This window comes from Ambystoma mexicanum, chromosome 5q, assembly GCF_040938575.1.
Source record: "Ambystoma mexicanum isolate Mex_15411 chromosome 5q, UKY_AmexF1_1, whole genome shotgun sequence".
Classification (NCBI taxonomy): Eukaryota; Metazoa; Chordata; class Amphibia; order Caudata; family Ambystomatidae; genus Ambystoma; species Ambystoma mexicanum.
In genome coordinates, this window is record NC_090933.1 from 113928458 (window position 1) to 113948579 (window position 20122).

Below are 20122 nucleotides of genomic sequence, written 5' to 3' on the forward strand. Positions count from 1 at the left end.
GGTTTTACCTTCAACAGATATTCCTTTGTCCACCAGCATGGCACTTGAACTAGGTTTAGCGAAACAACCACTAGATCGTCCCACTGACCGCTTGCTTGAGACCACTGTTCGTTAACCATTCTTGCAATGGGGCGCAAGTGCAACCGTGCGTGCAGGACCAGGTAAATGCATGAAGCCATCATCCCGAGCAAGCACATTGCTTTGCATACGGTTATTTGGCGACTGGCTAGATAGTGAGGTATTTGGAGCAGTATGTTTTGCGCTCTTTCGTTTGACAGAAAGACTACACCCTCTTCTGTCTTTATGATAGCTCCTAAGAACTGTTTTCTCTTCTTTGGAACAAAGCTTGATTTTTTGTCATTGATTGAGAATGCCAATTGGAACAGAAGAATGATTATTTTGTGCTTGCAAAGTTGAGGGGATTCCCCTGTTATCAGCCAGTCGGCCAGATAAGGGTACACTGGGATTGATTCACTGCGTAGGTGCGCTGCCACCATGGCTAGTATCTTGGTTAATACCAATGGAGCAGAGGCTATGCTGAAGGGTAGCACCTTGATTTGGTAGTGTTGGCTCGCTATTTTGAAGCACAGGAATCTTCTGTGCACTGGGAACATTGAAATATGAAAGTATGCATCTTTCATGTCCAAGGTTGCCATGTAATCCCCCTGTTTTAGCAGTGGGATTACTTCCAGTAGTGTGGTCATGCAGAATTTTTGTAGCTTGACATAGGTGTTAGCAGGGCGCAGGTATAGGACATGGTGCATAGTTAGGTCTTTTTTGGCACAAGGAAGTACATTGAATAAATAACCTGGTTTACCTAGTTTGCTGAGACGATTTCTATGGCGTCCTTTAGTAGCAGTCCTTTGACCTCTAACAGTATGTGTTGTTCTTCTTGGGTAGTTTGTCTTGGCTGGTGTTTATATTAGCTCTATGCAGTAGCCCTCCGCCACAGTGGAAAGTACCCACTTGTCCGATGTGATCCCCCCTCCCATGAGTGGGCAAAGTGAGAAATACGACCTCCTACTGTAGAGGCATGGAGGGGACCTGTAGTGGGTGGTCATTGCTTAGGAGCGGTGGAGCCCCCTCGAGTGAGGAGGAGGATCTGCCTCTACCTGTGGACCTCTGTGGCCCCTTTGAAATTTCTGTTGGGAGGACTGCCCTTGAGAGGAACCCCAGGACAAACTCGGTCTGCCCTGGTTGTAGTTGGAAGACCGCTGGGAGTTTTGTCCTCTAAACCGGCGTGTATTTGAACCTCCGCTCTGCACAAAAGGTTTGTTCACAAGTGTCCCAGGGATTTGAGTGTATCGTATTCCTCCTTAGCACTTTTTAGTTGGGCTTGATGGGCATGTTTAAGAGGGTAGCCCCGGTTTCCAAATTGAAACCCGATTAACGAAGCCATGCATGGCATTTGATGAGGGGACCTTCTGTCAGAATTCGCCCAGCATTGTCTGCTGTGTCTAAGTTGTTTTTAAGAATGCCGCTTGCTACTTGTCTCTCTTCAACGACAGTTTGTGGGAGCCGTGTCTTTAGGGGTGTTGGAACTGAGTATATTTGTTGTGCGAGTTTGTCCCATTTGCGGCATTTATAGATGGACAATAGGGTAGTGTTGTTCACTATCCTCAATTGATAGGCAGCTGAGGAAGCTACTTTCCTGCCCAGGGTGTAGATTTTCTTGCTCTCCTTGTCCGGAGGGGCTTCGGCAGAGGCTAAAGGCGTACTGCTCTCTTACTTGTGCTGGTGAATACTAGAGAGTCAGGCTTTAGTTGCCCCCTACTGTACAATGGGTCTGATGGGGCTGGTCTAAAAAAAATTCAATGTCAGGGTTGACTGCCCTTGTCACATTAGGGGCAAGTAGAGAAGGCTGGATACGCATATGGACAGATTGAAGCACTGGGATGAACTGTGCTGCAGATTACTTATCCCCAAGGATGTCCTCTACAAAGTCTTTATCGACTTGAGCTTCTTGGGTATCTATCTTAAAGCGTTCTGTAGCCTTTAAGCGGAATTCATTGTACTGCAGCTGGTTGTCCACCGGAGAATCAGCCACTGGTTGGTTGGTATGGTCTGGGGATTGGATGATGTATACATCATCAGGGTCATAGTATTGGTCTATGTCCCCCTGTGCCCCCCCTGGTCTTCTGGGTCTGTAAATGGGCCAGGGTCTTGGGAGCCTTGGGTGTCATATTCATATGTGTCTTGAGCCACGTCTTGATATGACGAGGTCTTCATTTGCGTTACGTCCAGGCGAGTTCTGTTGGCGTCAGGTTGTTAGCTGTATCACTTTGAGGGGCCCCTGGAGGCTGTTAAATTGTTATGGGTGTTGATCAAAGAAATTGACAAAACTAGACATTCTCCTCATGACCCTTTCAAACTGTTCCAGGGTCCACTGGGAGGAGCTTGGCAACACTGAGGGGGTAGTCTAGGCAGAGGCTCTGGTGCAGGGGGCGGTTTGTGATGCATTGCCCCTGACAGGGTGTCCTTGGGGGTAGAATAATCCCTAATCTTTGAACTTTGTGATTTTGAGGCTTGGGGCGTTGATGACTTGAGTTTTTCGATGTTCTTGCCTTGAGCAGGGTCTCAGGGATGTTTATTAATTAAATCACTAATTTTGGAATTTTTATTAGTGGCCATCGACGCATCTTTCGCCAGATCCCAAGGACTTCCCTGATTTGGTTGCAGTGTCCGAAACGGACTTTGGCATCTATTTCGGTGGCCTGTCGTGTGGTGATCATGACCATGATGGCCCAGAGGACTGACTTTTCGTACCTCTCCCTCGACATCGCATGTGGCTTATCAGACAACAACAAGGTCAACTGTCGGCCCTCTGGGATTTGCTTACTGTGGCATGTTATGCAGGTGCTTGAGCCGCCGGGTGTCGTCCCCGTAGCAGAACCGCCGGCCTGCCTGTTCGATGTCACTTAGGACGCCAACATCGCTGGAAGCTCCCTCAACGTTCATGGCGGCCTCGGCCTGCATGGCGTGGTGGGACCAGCGTTTAGTTTTTCGGTCCTAAACAGTTTGCGGACTTGCACTGTTTTTCTGCATGGTCCCTAAGAAGGCAAAGGTTACACACTCGCCGTGACTCTTTCCAGGGAAACTTCCTGTTATATGAAGCACAGAATTTGAAAGGTGAATTTTCCATTGTGTGGAAAGATGGCAGCCTGGCGGAATGTTAGGAAGTATAAGGTAATATGCATTCTCTAAGTAAGATGAAATATGACCCCTCCCCCCCCTCTCCCTACTGTACAGGGCCGAGGCACGTTGGCGCTAGGTCGGCCGCAGACAAAGTTCATCGGGACGGGAGGAGTCGTCGTCGATGGATGGTCTCGTCCTCGAAAGCCGTTGTTGGACATCTTGCGGTGTATGGTCGTCAAAAGGACAGAAAGAAAGTCTAACTTTAAAATTTTCCTAAATAATGGCATCAGCCAGAAAAAGGAACTCTGCAATATGCGCCCGACTATAATGGCGGAATAAAACCATCTGAGTGACCTCTAAGTGACAAGGACCATGGGTACAGTGGACGTCACACTAGGGATACTGTGTGAAAACAAAAAATATAATACTCTGCAGTTACCACTAGATGTCAGCCTATGCATAGCATGTGATCTAAGCAGATCCACAAGCCTCAGAAATATTTTTTATAGAACCTTGGTTGGACATTCTGTCATATGGGTACTATTGCTGTTTGGGCTGCTACTGTCTCCCATTCACACTCCTAAGAGTATAGCCTTCCTTCGGCTCACGTTACTACAAAAGGTGAAAGAGATATCGTTTTTGTGCCCCTTTTACCTTTATGATTGAGATAACTGTTGGGATGTAGATATGCGATGGCTGAGTCGGCCATTTAGCCACTACTCATCCTTGTACTCCTGCAAGGCAGTAGTCATTTTGTCACACAGAGCGAGGCATTTCATGACTCCCTTTCGCTGTAGCATGGCCTTTTGAGACAAAGGAAATGGTAATTTGGCCTGTTCTTTTGTCCACTCCCGGTGTCTACTTTAACTGGGACAGGACTAAAGAACCACCACTTTGAATTAGGCAACCCTGTTGTCCCTGCCCAAACACTGCTGAACACCTACCCTGATAGTCTCATTGTATTTGGCTAGCAGCCATGCCCAGTATGTACATTAAAAAAACCACTGTAGCCAGGTCCTGTCCTGACCCATTCTGACCCATAAGTAGTTCATGCAAAATCACATTTGCCATATTGATCCTCCAACCCCAGGTGTTGTAACTAGGCATAATGGCCTATGTCCATACCCAGTGCCTAAATTCACTGTGGCCATGCCTTCAGCACTGCCCTAGAAGCCCCACAATGACCTGGGCCAGGCCACCCCAATGTCAAACAATGCCCAATAGTATTACTGCATATGTTCTGAAACCAATGGAGCAGGCCCTTCAGTCTTGCCTAAAAACATCGCTATAGCTAGGGTAAGATCTCCCTACGCACATAGATTTCCGAAAACCCCAATATTATCATTGGGCATGGCCTATGAATGACGGTTCTAAGTGATTTTACCGAACACAAAGGTTCGACTCCCAAAAGTTCAATTTCTTTTTTTTTAATTTCCTGTAAAAATATATTTGGGGGGGGGTCTATATATATATATATATATATATATATATATATATATATATATATATATATATATATATATATATATATATATATATATATAGGAAATTGGGGGGGTCGAACTTTTGGGAGTCGAACTTTTGGGGTTAGGTAAAATTGTACTATACCATGAATGACCCATGAATGACACCGAAAGAAAGTATGCCATTTTAAAAACATTTGAGTTTTTGCACCGTTTATTGGGCTTGATAGGAAATAGTCAAATAAAAGGTATCAAAACTCAAAATGTAGTAATTTAAAAATAAAATTGAATTAACACAGCGACAAACATTTTTCAATTTGAAAAATGAAGAAAATGCAAAGGCTATGATAGGAACATGTAGCTATGGTTATATTTCTCAATGGTATACTTTTTTCTGGGCTATGCTATGAAGAACAATATATATTTTAGACTCAAGCTCAATATCTTACCTATTAATGGTATACTCTTCGCCATCGGAGCACAAAATTCTACAGAGAGGAGCAAATTCTGTTACAAACTGAGCTCCCTAAGAGAAAAAAATAAAATAAGCCATTGTTATTCCAGTGAGGCACTGTTTGGATTGACTGCATTTCGTTAACATACAATATTCGTAGAGACAGATTTCTTGTTAATTGTTTAACATTTAAAAATACAACTAACACAATATCAGCAATAAGAACCGCAATTAAAATACACTTTTCCCCCCAATTAATACTAACAACTTTAAATATGAAAGCAGATATTGCTTAATTGGTTAAGCAAAACACTGCTAGGCCAACTTGGTCAAGGGGAAAAAGACCTACTTGAATTTTGATATTGTCCATGCTCTGAATAATTCCATATTTGTACTTCTTCAGCATTGATCTAGTCAGAAATTCACAAGCTTTAAACACTTCGCAGTTATCAGGCTGGGCATTCCTCAGCAAAATTATATACAATTGGAGAAATAAAAGATTTTTTTTCTATAGCCTATCCACCTCATTTCAATGCCAACAATGACGGGGTAGGTTTTATGCCTCAACTTTGCAAGCTGTGGTCAACCGGGTTATGGACGTCTATTCAACACAATGGGGCTCATTAGAAGTGTGCCGATATATGTTAAAAGTGTTGGGAACGGTATTACTGCCACTTTTACTGTTCCGCCAAACTAGGAGTCAACGGTAATAACACCAACGGTAATACCATTGGTGGAATTAACGCCGATGGTATGAAAGCTGATGGAATTAATGCCAAAATCACAAAACGGTATACCACCGTATTTTAAGTTGGAAAATGGCGGCAATACTGCTGAAATCGGGCAGTAATACCGCCAAAAGCACAGTGCATTTACCTCCAACGTGGAGGTAAATGCATACAGGTGATGGCAATGAAGCCACAGGTGCACCGAATCCACTCAGGAAGGATATATAGATACATAAGGCCCACACCTTCCAAAAACACACTTTCCAACATCATCATGTTGCCACTGGCTTCTGTGCACATGAACATTCAGCTGCGCATTGAGCTGCAGAGGCTGGAATGTGGATAGTCTCAAACCACCTTTCACTATGGTGTTGTGGCTGTACTGCCCGTGATGGTGTGCTGGTGCCCCGACGTGTGGTAGCCGGAGTGGGGAGCGCAGCAGTGTTCATTCATTGCCGCAAATGCAGGCTGTGGCAGCTACAGTGGCAGCCGTGCCACCTGCATGGCCGGTGGAGTGGTCACTGGCCACCACTGTGGGGATGGTGCTCTCCACCAGATCAGCCAGGGGTTTCCACTGCAGTGGTATGTGGTTGTGGTGGTGGTGGCCTTCCAGTTATCTTGCAGACATGTCAGCGGGCTTGCAAGACACTCCTGCGACATTGTGTGTGTTCTACTAAGCACATTTTGTATGATTGGCATGGGTGGTATTGGGCCAATGAGCGCTGCTACTACCAGGTGGAGGTAGGGCCTTTCTGAGGGTGTAAACAGTGCATGCAAGTGCACGTTGCCTGTTGGCCTGCCAAGGTGGTTTATTGTGGTTGCGCTGGGGCTTCACTTGCCAACATGGACTATCATGGCACACACGAGTGCTTCTCATGTTTCCATGTGTTGGCATGCACATTTCACCAACAGTACATGTGCATTACTACATTTCCCTGCATCCCCTGGCACATGCATGTACTCACAGTGCATTGCCATGTGTTTGCAATATTCCCTTGCCCATTGTGTTCATCTATACTGTTGGAAGCATGCTTTTGGCCAGTGCATTCACATGTACATGGGGTCTGATAAGTCACACCATCGCTGTGGCTTCCTGCTCTGGCCTCTGCACTCCTGATACCCTCAATGTGGAGGATCAAGCTGGCCTTCTCCTTCCATGGCATAAAGGTGAGGGGTTCCACAGTGCCACCTCCTGTGGCAGCACTCTCCCTTCTGTGGCATGCGATGAGGCTGTGGACCCTGGACTAATCGTTCCAGTGCTTGAGGCAGTCCTCTGCATCACGTTGAACAGTGCCCACCACTGTCACCTTGTCCTTAATGATCACCCATATCGCTGCCTTCCTCTGAGCAGGGGTCTTTCTCTGCCTGCTGCCGAACAGCTCCTCAGAGTGGTGTACTACCTCATCTGCAAGAGCATTTAGCACAGATTCAGTGAATTAGGGCTTGCACAGATGAAGGTCTGGGAGGCGAGCGTTTCCCTTTTCCTGAGACATGTTAATTGCGTAACATGAGAAACCTGAAGGTGTCTCACCCGCTAGTCCCCAGAGATCTGTCGTCCAGGTGGCAAGGACACGGCCATCGCTATTGGATCCAGTTCCTGGGGGTGGACCAGTGGGGAGGATCAGTGGAAGTGGGACACTGAAGGTTAAGACGCGTTACCCGCTTCCTTGTTGCACCCTTTCCCCATCCTACTGTAAGGAACTCATGGTGGCAACAGTAAAGACAGACACAAGTGATCACAGTTCAAGGGTGTTCATTAAAAAAAACTCCTCATCTAAACCTAAATCTAAGATGGGAGCAAGCTACAACAATCAAATAATAATAAGGCAGTCCTAGTGACGTCTTGTCAAAATAAAAGGGCCTATACTGAAAAATCAATTGCCAATCCTTACGCTAAGAGTGTAGGATGAGGTTCACAAGAAAGAAAGGAAGTGTTCACAAATGATAAGTCAGGATGTGGTAGCCGGGGTCTCCCTTCCCCACGTTTTGAGCATGGGACAAGGTGGGATTCCCGAGCACAGCACACGCTGGAGCTTTCCCAGCATGAGCCAACAGTTCTGCTCTCAGCTATCAGGGCCTTTGGTTGTCATGTCTCTTTTCTACAAGCAAAGGTCTCTTGCGTCCGAGGACCTTAAGTGTCTCAAAACAATAAACAGAGTTCCTTTTTCGCATGCACATTGGGTGATACCTTTTCTCCCCTGGGTCCCCTTCTTCAGGTCTCAGACCCTTCTCAAATATCAGCCTCCCTTCGTCTGGTTCACTACAGCTTCTCAAAACAATCTCTTCTGTGACATTCACAAATCTTAATGTCTTTGTAAACAGTTTACTGTGGACATCCCTCTGCCGGGTCCACTCTTGTAAAACACACTATTCATTGTGACCCCTTTTCATCGGCATCCCTCCATCGGGTTCACTCCTGCCAACTTTGTCAATCACACAATTCTTTGAACAGTTCTTCGATGCAGGATTCACTTCCCTTAGCTTTACAATCATCTGCCGGTCCAAGACTTTCGACTGTACAGAGGACTTTACTAGACCCATGTACGACCACTTTGACCTCTTTCTCGCACCTTTCCCAAGGTCTTCTGATAATGGTAGTTTGAACAATAGGGTAATTGCCTAGAGTTTCCCCAGTGAGCACCCACATGGTGCCCGACTCCTCTGTAGCTGGTTTTCCCCTCTTGCATTAACAGTTCTTTGTACTTTCTTCAATTAGCCGCTTGCTACTTTTGTTCAACACAGTTCGGTTTCTTATCGGCTCTCCCCTCGACTCACCGGCTGTGATAAACTGCTTGGCTTTTCTTGTCTCTGGATTCAAGGCCAGTACCACAGTGGCAAGCGTCTCTCCCAGGCTTGGTTATCAGCGGAGGAGGGCCCCGTATACAGTTGACATCTGCTGCAACACACGCTGGCTATTGTTTGTAGTCTTACGATTCCTTCCGCGGAGGTTTCACGGACCTGGGTCAAAAAGGGCAAGGTGGCTTCTCTCCTTGTCACCCCCTCGGTTCTCTCCATCCTTCTCCTCCTCTTGAACTGCTGTGCTGGGTTAACTTTCTTGTTGTGCGGTCTGCCTTGCCTGTATTGTGCTCTCTTGCTTCACCTTTTATCCTTGTGGGGAAGGGAAAGTGCGGTCTGGTGTGCGTGACTCTGGTCAAGTGTTCGTGTCAGAAAAGGGGGGTCAGAGTGTTTCAGTATCCTACGTGGAAGGCTGGGGAAAAGGGGTTATAAGAAGGGGGATACCGCGTCTGACCCATCAGTGTCCCACTTCCACTCCCCGAGGACCCCCATCCAGGTGATCCTCCCTCACTGGTCCACCCACAGTAACTGGATCCAATAGCAATGGCCGTGTCCTGGCCACCTGATGACAGATCCCCAGGGAATAGTTAGGGAGACGCCTTCATATTTAGAAGCTCAATCCCACCCCTCCACCCCCTTTTCTGACACAAACACTTTCTTACACCGTAAAAGACAACGGACGAACATCAGAGCCGTTTACCTGGCATGTCCCAACACATGGGTCAGGCAGAGTCAGGTGTGAGAAACCTGAAGGTGTCTCCCTAACTAGTCATTGGTCCTCATTACAAGTTTGGCAGTAGCCTTGCCGGTAACACCAACAGGCTGCCGCCAAACTTGCGATTTTTTCCGGCACCCGCGAATGGTCAATTACTGGGTCATTATGGCCCCGCCGGACCCGGTAATTGCCCATTCGCGGGCACTGGAAACAAAATGCTCCCCATTCACATTTGAGCCCCGTAGGGCTCAATGGGAATGGGGAGGTCAGATGCACTGGCACCATTCGTGAATGGTGCCGGTGCATCGGACATGCTCTGATAGTGCGGGTACGCCGCAAGCAGAACTCGTAGTTTGCCAGTACCGTAACAACGGTACCGGCAAGCTTAACGGTACCGTTGTTACCGGACCGGCAAACTTATAATGAGGTCCATTGTGATCAGTGCTTCTCGTTCTGACAGTGACGTTATTTCCACGGGTGGTATTGCTTCTGGATATGCGAGCAGTAAATGTATCAAACAGTAATACTGTTGTATTTGGGCAGTATTATCGTCAGATTAGCATTTCTGGTGGTAGTATCGCTGGGCGGTACTACCATTACCACCGGAGGGGTGTGTGCGTGCCCATCCGGTCGTGATATGGCAGTAATTCCGCCGGTCATGCCGGGGGTAATGGTAACACCGCTGTGGCGGAATTACCACCATATTTGTGCCAAACTCTTGATGAGGCTAAATGTTTCCAGAATGGAGACTAGACACAGATTTAGGATTTAAGGTTTTCATTACCCTTTTGTGTAAAACTAAAACAGAATGAGCTAAAATAGTGCCATAACTCATCGGTCTTCAAGTGTCAGAATGATATAGTCTTCAAAGGACAGGGGGTGAGATGGAAGAAAGGGCTAGTCTTTCAACAGAATGGGGTCCTCACAGCTTGCTCAAAAGAGGTGCGTCAACGAAAAAGTCTCAGTAAATCCCAGAAAACAATTCAAGGAACCCAAGCCCAGGGATAGGTGCTATGCAAAGTGTTACAAAGTTGCTCCAGGTCCCAACAAAAGAAAAAAAGTCAAATTAAAAGGTTCATGACGAGGGAAGGATGTGGTCTCTCCTCCCAATGACAGACCGCTTGGGGTCGTCCGATTCTCCAACCCATGGCTCAGGGCGTATATTTTCTCTAGAAGTTGACCAATGGTTCTGGGGCATCCAGTTGCTTTCAGCCTTCTGCTCGCTGTCTCCTAGGAGGTTTCTGTGGGGCACGGCTCCCGGTGGCTGCTCAAAACTTCCTGCCAAGCTGGGTACCAGGTTGGTGCTTCAAAAAGGAGTTGGCGTCCCCTGGTGGGGTTTGGTGAAGAAGCATCCACCTTTGCACTCTCCCTTGGATACCTGCGATTCCCTAGAAACTCTTGGTCTACAAGGAGCAAGTCTCTCCTACTCCTTCTCCATGATGGAATATGCCTAACCCCTTTTCTATGGTCTCTCTCTTCCACTCCACAACTCCTCGAACCTCCTGTTGTCTCCCTCCTTCTCCTCACAACACTCCTCTCCTTTTCCAAGGTCTTGACTATTCTTCTCCCAAATGGGGTCTTCCACACTTGTCTCCCCAATACACTACCTCTCTCCTCCCTCCCCTCTGGTATCTTCCTCTATCCCTTCAACAATACCTCTTTTCTCCCACTGCACCAGGTTATCTTCTACCCTTTCAATCCAAGAATACTTCTTGCTGTCTGCCTTGTAATCTTTGCTCCTTACTGTATTTCAGTCCTCTCGTTCTTCCCAATAGTACCTTAGTCTCGCTCTTTGCTTAACTTTATTTATATAGCGCATCATAAAACCCAGAGGTGTGAGGGTGCTACAACCAACCAGAAATCTTACGCAGAATAACAAAGAATGAACAGAGTACAACTTTATTTAAAAAGCAATGTCTTAATCCTTTTCCTAAAGATATATCTCTAAGGCCGGGTGGGATGTCATTCCATGATTTAGGAGCTGCCCAAAGAATGCACTTTTAATGACTTGAGTCAGATTGCATCATTCTGCAATTAGATTTTTTTTGTCAGTGCTTCCGCTAAGTAGCGTAGGCCTATTCCTTTAACACATTTATGGGTAATGGTTAGCAGCCGAAACTGAATCCTAGCAGCAATGGGAAGCCAGTGCAGTCCCAGTCTGGCTTCCGAAACATGGTCTCTCTTTTTTAGGCCAACAATAGTTCTAACAATAGTGTTCTGTAGTGTCTGAAGTCGAGAGATCAGTTTTAGCTGCTCCCACTAAAAGACTACTACAGTAGTCAATCTTAGACCCGACAATAGCCCTAGCAACGGTCTCGCAGCTGGTTTGGGAAATGTAGGGTCAGAGTTGGGCCAATAATTTAATTTAATATAAGCCGTAGAACACATCAGGCTACTTATGTGTGCTTTCATGTTTAAATTCTGATCGAGGACAACACCTAGGGTCTTCACTTTTTATTTTGTTTCTATAGCACACCCAGCTATTCTGAAGTGTTTGTAGTCTTCTTCCAGTCAGTTTATTTTATTACTTGTGCCTTTTATCATCAGCTCAGTTTTTTTCTTTATTGAGCGCCAGGCCATTTTCCATCATCCACCATTGGATGATTTAGTTTCATTTAACCTTTTTTCGTCTTCCTTCTGTGGGCCTGGCATGGGAATGACACACTGGGTGTCATCTGCAAAGTTTGTGAACCCTATGTTCTTTTTTTCCAACAAGTTGAAAAAGGGCACTGTAAATATGTTGTATACTGATGGCGACAGGCATGCCCCCTGTGGCTCACCACACTTCAAAACTATGGGAGTAGCCTCTGCTTCTCCACTCCATACTCTACAACTTTGTCTGCTAAGGAATGACTCAACCCATGTGGTTGCATTTTCTGAGAATCTCGCTACCTCCCTTAATCTGGTGACCAATTTACCATGGTCCACCAGATCAAAGTCGGCAGACAGGTCCAGTGGCATCAATGCCGCCATCTGCCCCTTATCCATGTGCCATAACAGCCGTGAATTTAAATCCAGCAACACCGACTCTGTACTGTGTCGCCGTCTAAAGCCTGATTGCCACTCATTCAAAATGTCATGCTCATTCAGGAACACAGAAAGTTGTATGTAGGCTACACGGTCCAAGATCTTTAACAAAAAAGGTGTATTTGTGATAGGATGATAGTTTAGGGCTATCTCTGGACAGAGATCAGGCTTCTTAATCAGTGGAGTAATCCACACATTCTTTAAGTCATCGGGGACAGAGTTATCCGCAAATGATGTGTTTACAAATTTACAGAGTGCACCTATGAACTGTGGAGCGCAATCCTTAATTACCATGGCTGGACAAGGGTCACCCTTACAATTTGTTGACTTCAAATTAGTGATGATTTCAGCCAATTCAACTTCTGTAACAGGTTTAAAATTAAACCAGAGTCCATGAGTCTGAATGCTAGATGGACACATCTATCAATGTATTATCTGTTAGCTACAATATTCCCCTTAATTGTATCAATTTTTCCCATCAGCGCGTCTTTCAATAGTATTACACCATGCATCATTTAGTGTCAGTGTTAACCTTGCATGGCTTTTTCAACTCTTAGTACTTTAAAGAGTTCTTTAGAACTTGACTGTGCCTTGGTGATCCAATCATCATAAAAAAAATGTTGCTGCAATTACGGCTTGTCTGAGCTCTTAGTCGCCATCCGAAAGACCTCCTTCTCAGGCGTACTTTGTGTTCGTTTCCATGCATTGAAACATATGTGGTACCTCTCCGACGCTGCCACAAACTCTTCCCCCTCTATCCTTACTGCCGTCTCTCCTCAACTCTACTTCGCCCCTCTGGTTCAAAGTCAGAGGGCCTCATTATAAGGTTGCCGGTCAGGAAACAACGGTACTGGTAAGCTTGCCGGTACCGTTGTTTCTGGACCGGTAAACTACGAGTTCTCCGAGCGGGTGCCTTTCATCCCGCCAGGTCTGACCTGGCTTGCTGAAAGGCACCCGCTCGTAGACCTTGACGGATGCACCAGCACCATTCATGAATGGTGCTGGTGCATCCGTCCTCCCCATTCCCATTGAGTCCAATGGGACTCAAATGGGCCATTTTCCGGTGCCCGGCTATGAGGAATTACCGGGATGGCTGGGGCTGTAATGCCCCAGAAATAATCCCCATTGCCGGGTGCCGAAAAAAATAAAATAAATAAAAATAAAAATTAAAAAAGACTCCAGCGCCAGCCGTGCCGTTTTTACCAGCACGGCTACTGCCGGACTCATAATAAGGCCCAGTATCTTTCATCCTAACTAAATCTCTCCCTTGCTTCTTAAAAGTCTCCCCTTTCTCCAACTCCATTAAAGCGTTCTTGTTTAAACAAAACTCTCTCCATGGGTCTCTCTGCACCACACACCTGTACTTGCTTCCAAAGCTACACCTTTGGCATTTCAGATTTCCAAGTCTGCACACTTTGGATCTCCTAGGGTTTGCAGTCCTCCTCCTTCCAGATATCCTAAGAACTGGTAATCCATGCCTGACAACGCTGCCTTTTAAGGGCCAGTCCATCCCCACCTTGAGTGTCGCTTTTCATTGTTAATTGGACCTATGCTGTGGGGCAGGTCTGTCTCCTGGTTGGGCCATCTGCGTAGTATCATGTGTTCTGCTAGGGGGCCAGCCGATGGTCATAGGGCCAAAAAGCCATTTTGGATTGTCCTTTAGCTATAGAAGTGTTATGGATAGCTACCTGCCCACCTAGCTGCTTGCATGGTTTCAAAACGTGTACGCATCAAAAAGGGAGGAGGAGAGCTGTATCCTGTCTTCTGTTGTATTTTTAATGTTTCTCAAATGCCCACATATTTGGAGACCCTGCTTAAGGGTCCACAGACTTGACCGAGTACACAAATCATGGATCAGCATCCAAGAACACCCTGTCTGCCAAATAATTGCCATTTCTGGCTCTGGGCATTCAGGATACTGGGCACCCCGAAGGTGGAACCCGATGAGCACAATGCGACTGTCCTGGAAACAAAGTAATCGAACGATTTTCATAGCTGCTGTTTAATATTGTAATATTGTACCCTGCTCTTCTTGCTCTCTAAGGCAGGAGGGTGGGATGCATGTGAACCCATGGAAGACACACACTGCGACAGAACTTCAGTTATAAGTAACCAATTCTTAACCGGTATTGGGTCTTCCATTTGGTGGTTTATATAGTACATCATTCCAAATTCCTCGAGTCTGTAAAGTCTGTAATAATTGGTGTCAACATTATTACACCCTGGTGATAATTTGAATAGAGAAGATTGCAGTAACAGAATGGGAAGGTGAGAGAGGCTTACTGCTCATCTCGCCTTCTCAAAAAGGTGCTGACCCACCACCTGACGCAATGAGGACTGGAATCTGCTCCTATCCACGTTGAGTTAGTCATGCTTTGTGAATACGGCCAGCTCTCCAGAAGACCACCTTGCAGATATCCAATAGTGAAAATACCCGTATACAGGATCACTGTTGCGATTATGCCTCGGGTTCGTTAAATGGGCCGTCAGAGATGACTGGACTATCCAGTTTGCTAGCGATGCCCTGCTTAGAAAATTATTTCCCTCATGTTGGAATGTCCAAAAGCATAGAAAAAGCAGCGCTAATTTGTGGAAATCCTTTGTCCTGTCCAGGCAATATTGAAGAGCTTACTTTTTATCTAGTGAAAGGCAAATATTATTCAACCGGCATGAAGGATTCCTAAAAAAGTAATCTGATAGTTCCATGGAGATCGTCAACTCTCCCCAAGGAGGAGTCCTACCATTTGGGAGTATGGAGGTGAGCCTGCCACGCTTAACACCTCATACGAGACATGGAAAGTGGTATCCATCTGGAGGGGACAGGAAAATCCCAAAGAGGGGTGCAAATCGTCATCCGTCCCCGCAGACACCAACAGCTTTATAGGATATGTAGGAGCTAGGTTGTATGATAACCCTGTGCCCCTTCTCATAATGGCTGACTCGGCTTCTGACCTGACCTATACCCAACTCCATGGAAGACTGCAGAGAGGCAAGTATAGTATTCTAAATTATGATTGGGTAAGCAAGTGGTTAAAGCAGCACCTGGGTATTGTGACGATTTTGAGCACATCGCCACTTATTCTAAAGGCAGAAATACTTTTTCCATTTCACAAGTAACCCGGGATTCCACTCCTTTTGTAGCAAATAAACCCATATATCCATGTGCAGTTCAACCGGTTACGCGTACTGTGAAGAGGAAGAACAGTAAAGATTCTGTAAGGAGCCCTGAAAGGTTAACTGAGATGAGGAAGAGGTGAGGAGCAATAAGGATTTCTCCTAATACGAACCAATGTCATCAGTCTAGTAGCTGGAAGAATGCAATTAGTCCGACATGTTGAAAACCATGCCGGGAAAAGAAGCATAGACTTCGTCTCCTTTCCCAGCTGGGGTGGACAGCCCGGGAGAGACCAGGAGTATGGCAGCTGGTGGTGCAGAAGATTCCCTGCTTCTGACGTGGGTCGGAGCAACAAGAAGGGGCAGAAGGTCTTGCCAGGTCGTGGAAGGCCTGGGCCTGTTGCCCAGTGAAGTTCACAGGTCAAAGCACTGCCGAGACGCTGAGAAGTGGAGAGGCAGCCACAGGGAGCCAGAGGCGTGGTGGAAGGATGGTGAGCCAAAAAAGCGATCTGCAGATGACAAGCCGCAGACCGACACAGGAGACATGAGGCACCATGAAGTCGCTGCTGAGAACCAGCGAGCCCGCTGAAAGGGACGGGTATGCCAGAAAGCTTTGGAGGGTGTACCGCGTACCGAAGAAAACAGTGTGAGAGCTGTGGGAAGCCTAAACAAGATAATAGGGCCCCTGAGACATTTGATTACAAAATAAGCAGTCCAAGGAAAAGGGTCTGGGACCCATAGCCACATTATAAAATGCATGTGGGAGAAAAACAGTGTGGGGGAAAAGTCTGAAATGCAATGAATATTAAAAGACTTGGCCTGGGAGTATACCAGGTGAGAACAAGTGTGTATAAGGTGAACTGCATAACCAAAGTCCTGGCAGGAGAGTATAGCAGGCAAAGCCAAGTGGGTGAAGTGAATTACAGTGAATGTGAAAAGCAACCTGGCACAAGAGTATACCAGGTGTTTTGTGAGTCTGGTTAACCCGCACCCACATTTTATCAAGGAACTATATGAAAGAACCTGGCAGGGGAGGATACCAGGTGTTTTTGAGAGAGTCAGAGAATCCCAAGAAAGATTCATACACTTAGGATTTTTGAATTACATTGAATATGAGAAGGACTTGGGGAAGGGAGACATTTCCCCTAGAATAAGTTGCAACATCAAAAGGAGGGGAAGTTATCCCATTGAGATACAAAGAACTTGGTTATTCTTTTGAACTTTTGTTTCGGTGAAGAGAAACCGGGGGAAGGGAGTCAATCCCTGGAACTGTGAACATTATTCATTTGGAACCTTTGTTGGATTTACTTCTTTTTGTTGAACTTGAACACTTGCACACTTTGCAAGTCAGAGACATTACCCGTAGCACCTTAGAGTTACTTTTAGAGTGTGAGGGCTAGGATAGGATTTCGGACACCGGACATTTTTGCTTTGGACATATTGAAACACGACAGGCCCTTGGTTGTGGTGAGTGCTCCAGATAAGATTTTGAGGTGGGAGTATTTTACACATGATTTTTCAAATTAGAGAGTAAATTCAAAAACAAGAGAGTAAAAAGGAGTTTTCTCCTCTGCAAGAGTAAAACGTATCCAACACATATACCCAATGCATAGGTAAAATCAGACCCTTAGACCAAAAGAGTTGTAGATCAAAGTTGTCTGGCTTGCGCGGAGCCCTTCACGCCATATGCAAACGGCACATCCCGTCTGAGCACATAGTAACAGCACATCACTCCACTTGATAATAGCATACATCTTCCCTGAACATGCTAGCTACACATCTCCTCTTGACACATACTAACGAGTATGACACATACTCGGTGCACATGGTAAAGGAACATCTCCTTTCAGCATTTTCAGAGATGTGCTGTTAGCATTTGAAGAGCAACTTTGTGTCATTTGCATGTGTAAATTGCACCTTTACACCGTGCGCATGTAAACAAGCACATCTCTATGCATATGCTAATGGCAGGCATTGTTTTCAAGTATTGATAGAACACGTTCTGTTTAGCAAGCCTGATATTTGCACATGATGACAGGACATCTCTACCCATAGCGACCTCAAATCTCTTATCTGCATATGCTATTGGCACATCTCTTCTCGTCTGCTAATGGTGCATCTTCTCTGCGCACATACTAGTGGGCCAGCTCTCTGTACATGCATGCTAACTGCGCACATGTGCACAGAGGAGATGTGCATGCTAACGACATGCCTTCTCTATGCACATGCTAATGGGACATACCCTCTCTGCACATGCTAATTGCACATCCCATCCCTGCACGTACTAACTGCACATCCTGTACAGCGACGGGATGTGCATTTAGCATGTGCAAACTCCAAATCCTGTCTCTGCACATGCTAACGGCACATCTCGGCTCTGCATGCTAATTGCACTTCTGTTCCATACTAATGGCACATACAAATGACACATCTTTACTAAGTACGTACTAGGGGACATTTCTTCTCTGCGAGTGCTAACGTGGCATCTCCTCTGCCCATGCTATAATGGCACATCTCCTCTCTGCCAGTCTTAATGGCAGGGCTCCCTTCTACACAGGCTAATGTTGGCAAAGCACATGCTAAAACGTTGCATCCAAAGAAAGGCTGGAAAGCTACCGGGCAGGATGGCGGCCTGCACTTCCCAAGTTCCAATTACGTGGAGGGCTGACGCAGCCTTGATGGGTGTGGCATAGAGGGAAGACCGCAGAGGAGTTGCTTCTTTCTTACAAGACATGCAATAATGAAGAATAACCGTTCACACAAGTTACTATCGGTGCTGGAAATGGACAAAATGTACTGGGGCCAAATGTACCCGATTTCCCCCCCTCCCCTTTCCTTATTCAGCCTGACTCAAACACGTCCTGACCAGCCCCCACTATAATGCCCAACAGTGCTCCCTGGCATTCTGCTTGGTTTTGCTCTAATAAAATTCCAACTGGGATAATAACTGTTAACACAGTGCTTAAAAGCAGAAGGATTTTTTGCTAAAAGCGCTATGTAAGAACACATACTCCCTTTCCACATGTTATTGGCATAGCCTCCGTTCACATGCAGCAGCACATCTATCAGCACATGCTAACTGAGCATGTTTTCTGCATGTGCCAGTGGCAAATGGCCTCCCTGCATGTGCTAATGGCAAATATATTCAGTTCCCGGGCTGCCCAGCATCTCTGGTGCAGGGTAATGGAACCGTTCATCCCTGCATGGGGTAACGGCCCATCCATCGTGGTATAGCCCACCAGCAAGTGCACGTCTTACTACAGCCAGCATAAATTATACATTACAGAGCAGGTTTGCAACGGGCCATGGTGCAGCAAGTAAAGGAATTAATGCAGATGTGTTGGCTCCCACCCCTTTATTTCAGCACTGTGAGGGGAGCGGAGGGGGTGGCTGGTGGCTTGTGAGAGTGAGCCGACCTACCTGACCTCCCTCCAATGCAGGGGTGCAACAAAACCTACATTTCGGGCGGGGTGGGGGGGTGAGGGGGAGATTAAATTGTGATGGGAGGGGCCACTAAAATAGGCAGGGCAAACTTGAAGGATCTGCCCCCACTGTTCTACCCACCTCCCACCATGGTCTGGTGTGAGGACCATCTATCGATTAGTATGTATAAAGCGCAATATACAGAGAGGTGATGGAGGACTTTCTTGAAAGTAACAGCTTTAAAGTTTTACTGCGTTTGTTCAAGTACATTTTTCTGAACAAACACAGTAAAACTTTAACACTGTCAGTTTCGGGGAAAGGCTCACCTCTCTGCCTAACAAAATGCAAGTGCGCCCATCCAGGAGTGCACCTAGGCTAAAATGTAGGGGTGGGCTAACCCTTCAAATGTTGGGAGAGGCACTAACTTCAGAGACTGTGGAGTAGTGGCAAACTTACTTGTGTAGGGGCATCTACCTTCATTAACCTTTGTAATAAGACTATTCTAGTGCAGCTTCAATGTTACAATCAGTTAACTGCTCTCTCCTTTGAGTCCGAAATACCCACTTCTTGCAGACCCTGAAGGTCCTAGAAAGTGTGAAAATGGCAGATGGTGTTCAATGAAAGACTCAATATCATAGCAAAACAGGACATTGCAGAGTGTGGGGCAGTACTCTGGACGGCCCAAGCAACTTCAGTGGCTGGGAGCAACAGGGGAGAAAATGTAATGTTGGTTCTATCGCAGTCTGCTATAGTAGAATCTCTGATGCACTGACTGGCTGGTGAGACTATGTCAGCCTGTCAAATACAGTGTTAGAAGACTGGGGGAGGGCCAGTGCAGCAATAATGCAATTCTATGCAGCAGTATTGGAGCCACTAGCAGAGGAGCACCAGGATACACCAATGTGTCCCTACACTTATTAAAGCGGTCCTATTGTAAGGGTGTAAACGTTATCATTTATAAGCACTCCAATTTTTGCAATTGAAGTCAGGGTGAGATTACATTATATGCTCAGAATCACACAGTTACGCTAAACAGCAACGCTTTGATTTTAACCCACTCTTTCAATTTGGGAACAGCCACCTTCTTCTGCGTTTTACTTGGAACAAAAATGTAAGTTTTGGCTGTCAAGACCTACAATTATACTGTCCTATAGAGTTTACTTGCAAAATAAATAAATTGCATAGTAAAGCATCATGCCAACATGTAACTCCTTATAGCAGCATGTTGGGCCGAAAAATTATCTCCGTACCTTTTATTTTCCACATC

General features: G+C 46.1%; 1 protein-coding gene across 1 annotated transcript in view; it reads right to left on the reverse strand.

Moving 5' to 3' along the window:
- The window catches only part of ABITRAM (actin binding transcription modulator), a 279066-nt gene that overhangs the window by 117545 nt on the left and 141399 nt on the right, over positions 1-20122 (reverse strand). Inside the window, exon 4 of the mRNA XM_069620629.1 lies at positions 5048-5124. Coding sequence (XP_069476730.1) covers positions 5048-5124 — 77 coding nt within the window. The remainder of the gene's footprint in view (positions 1-5047; positions 5125-20122) is intronic.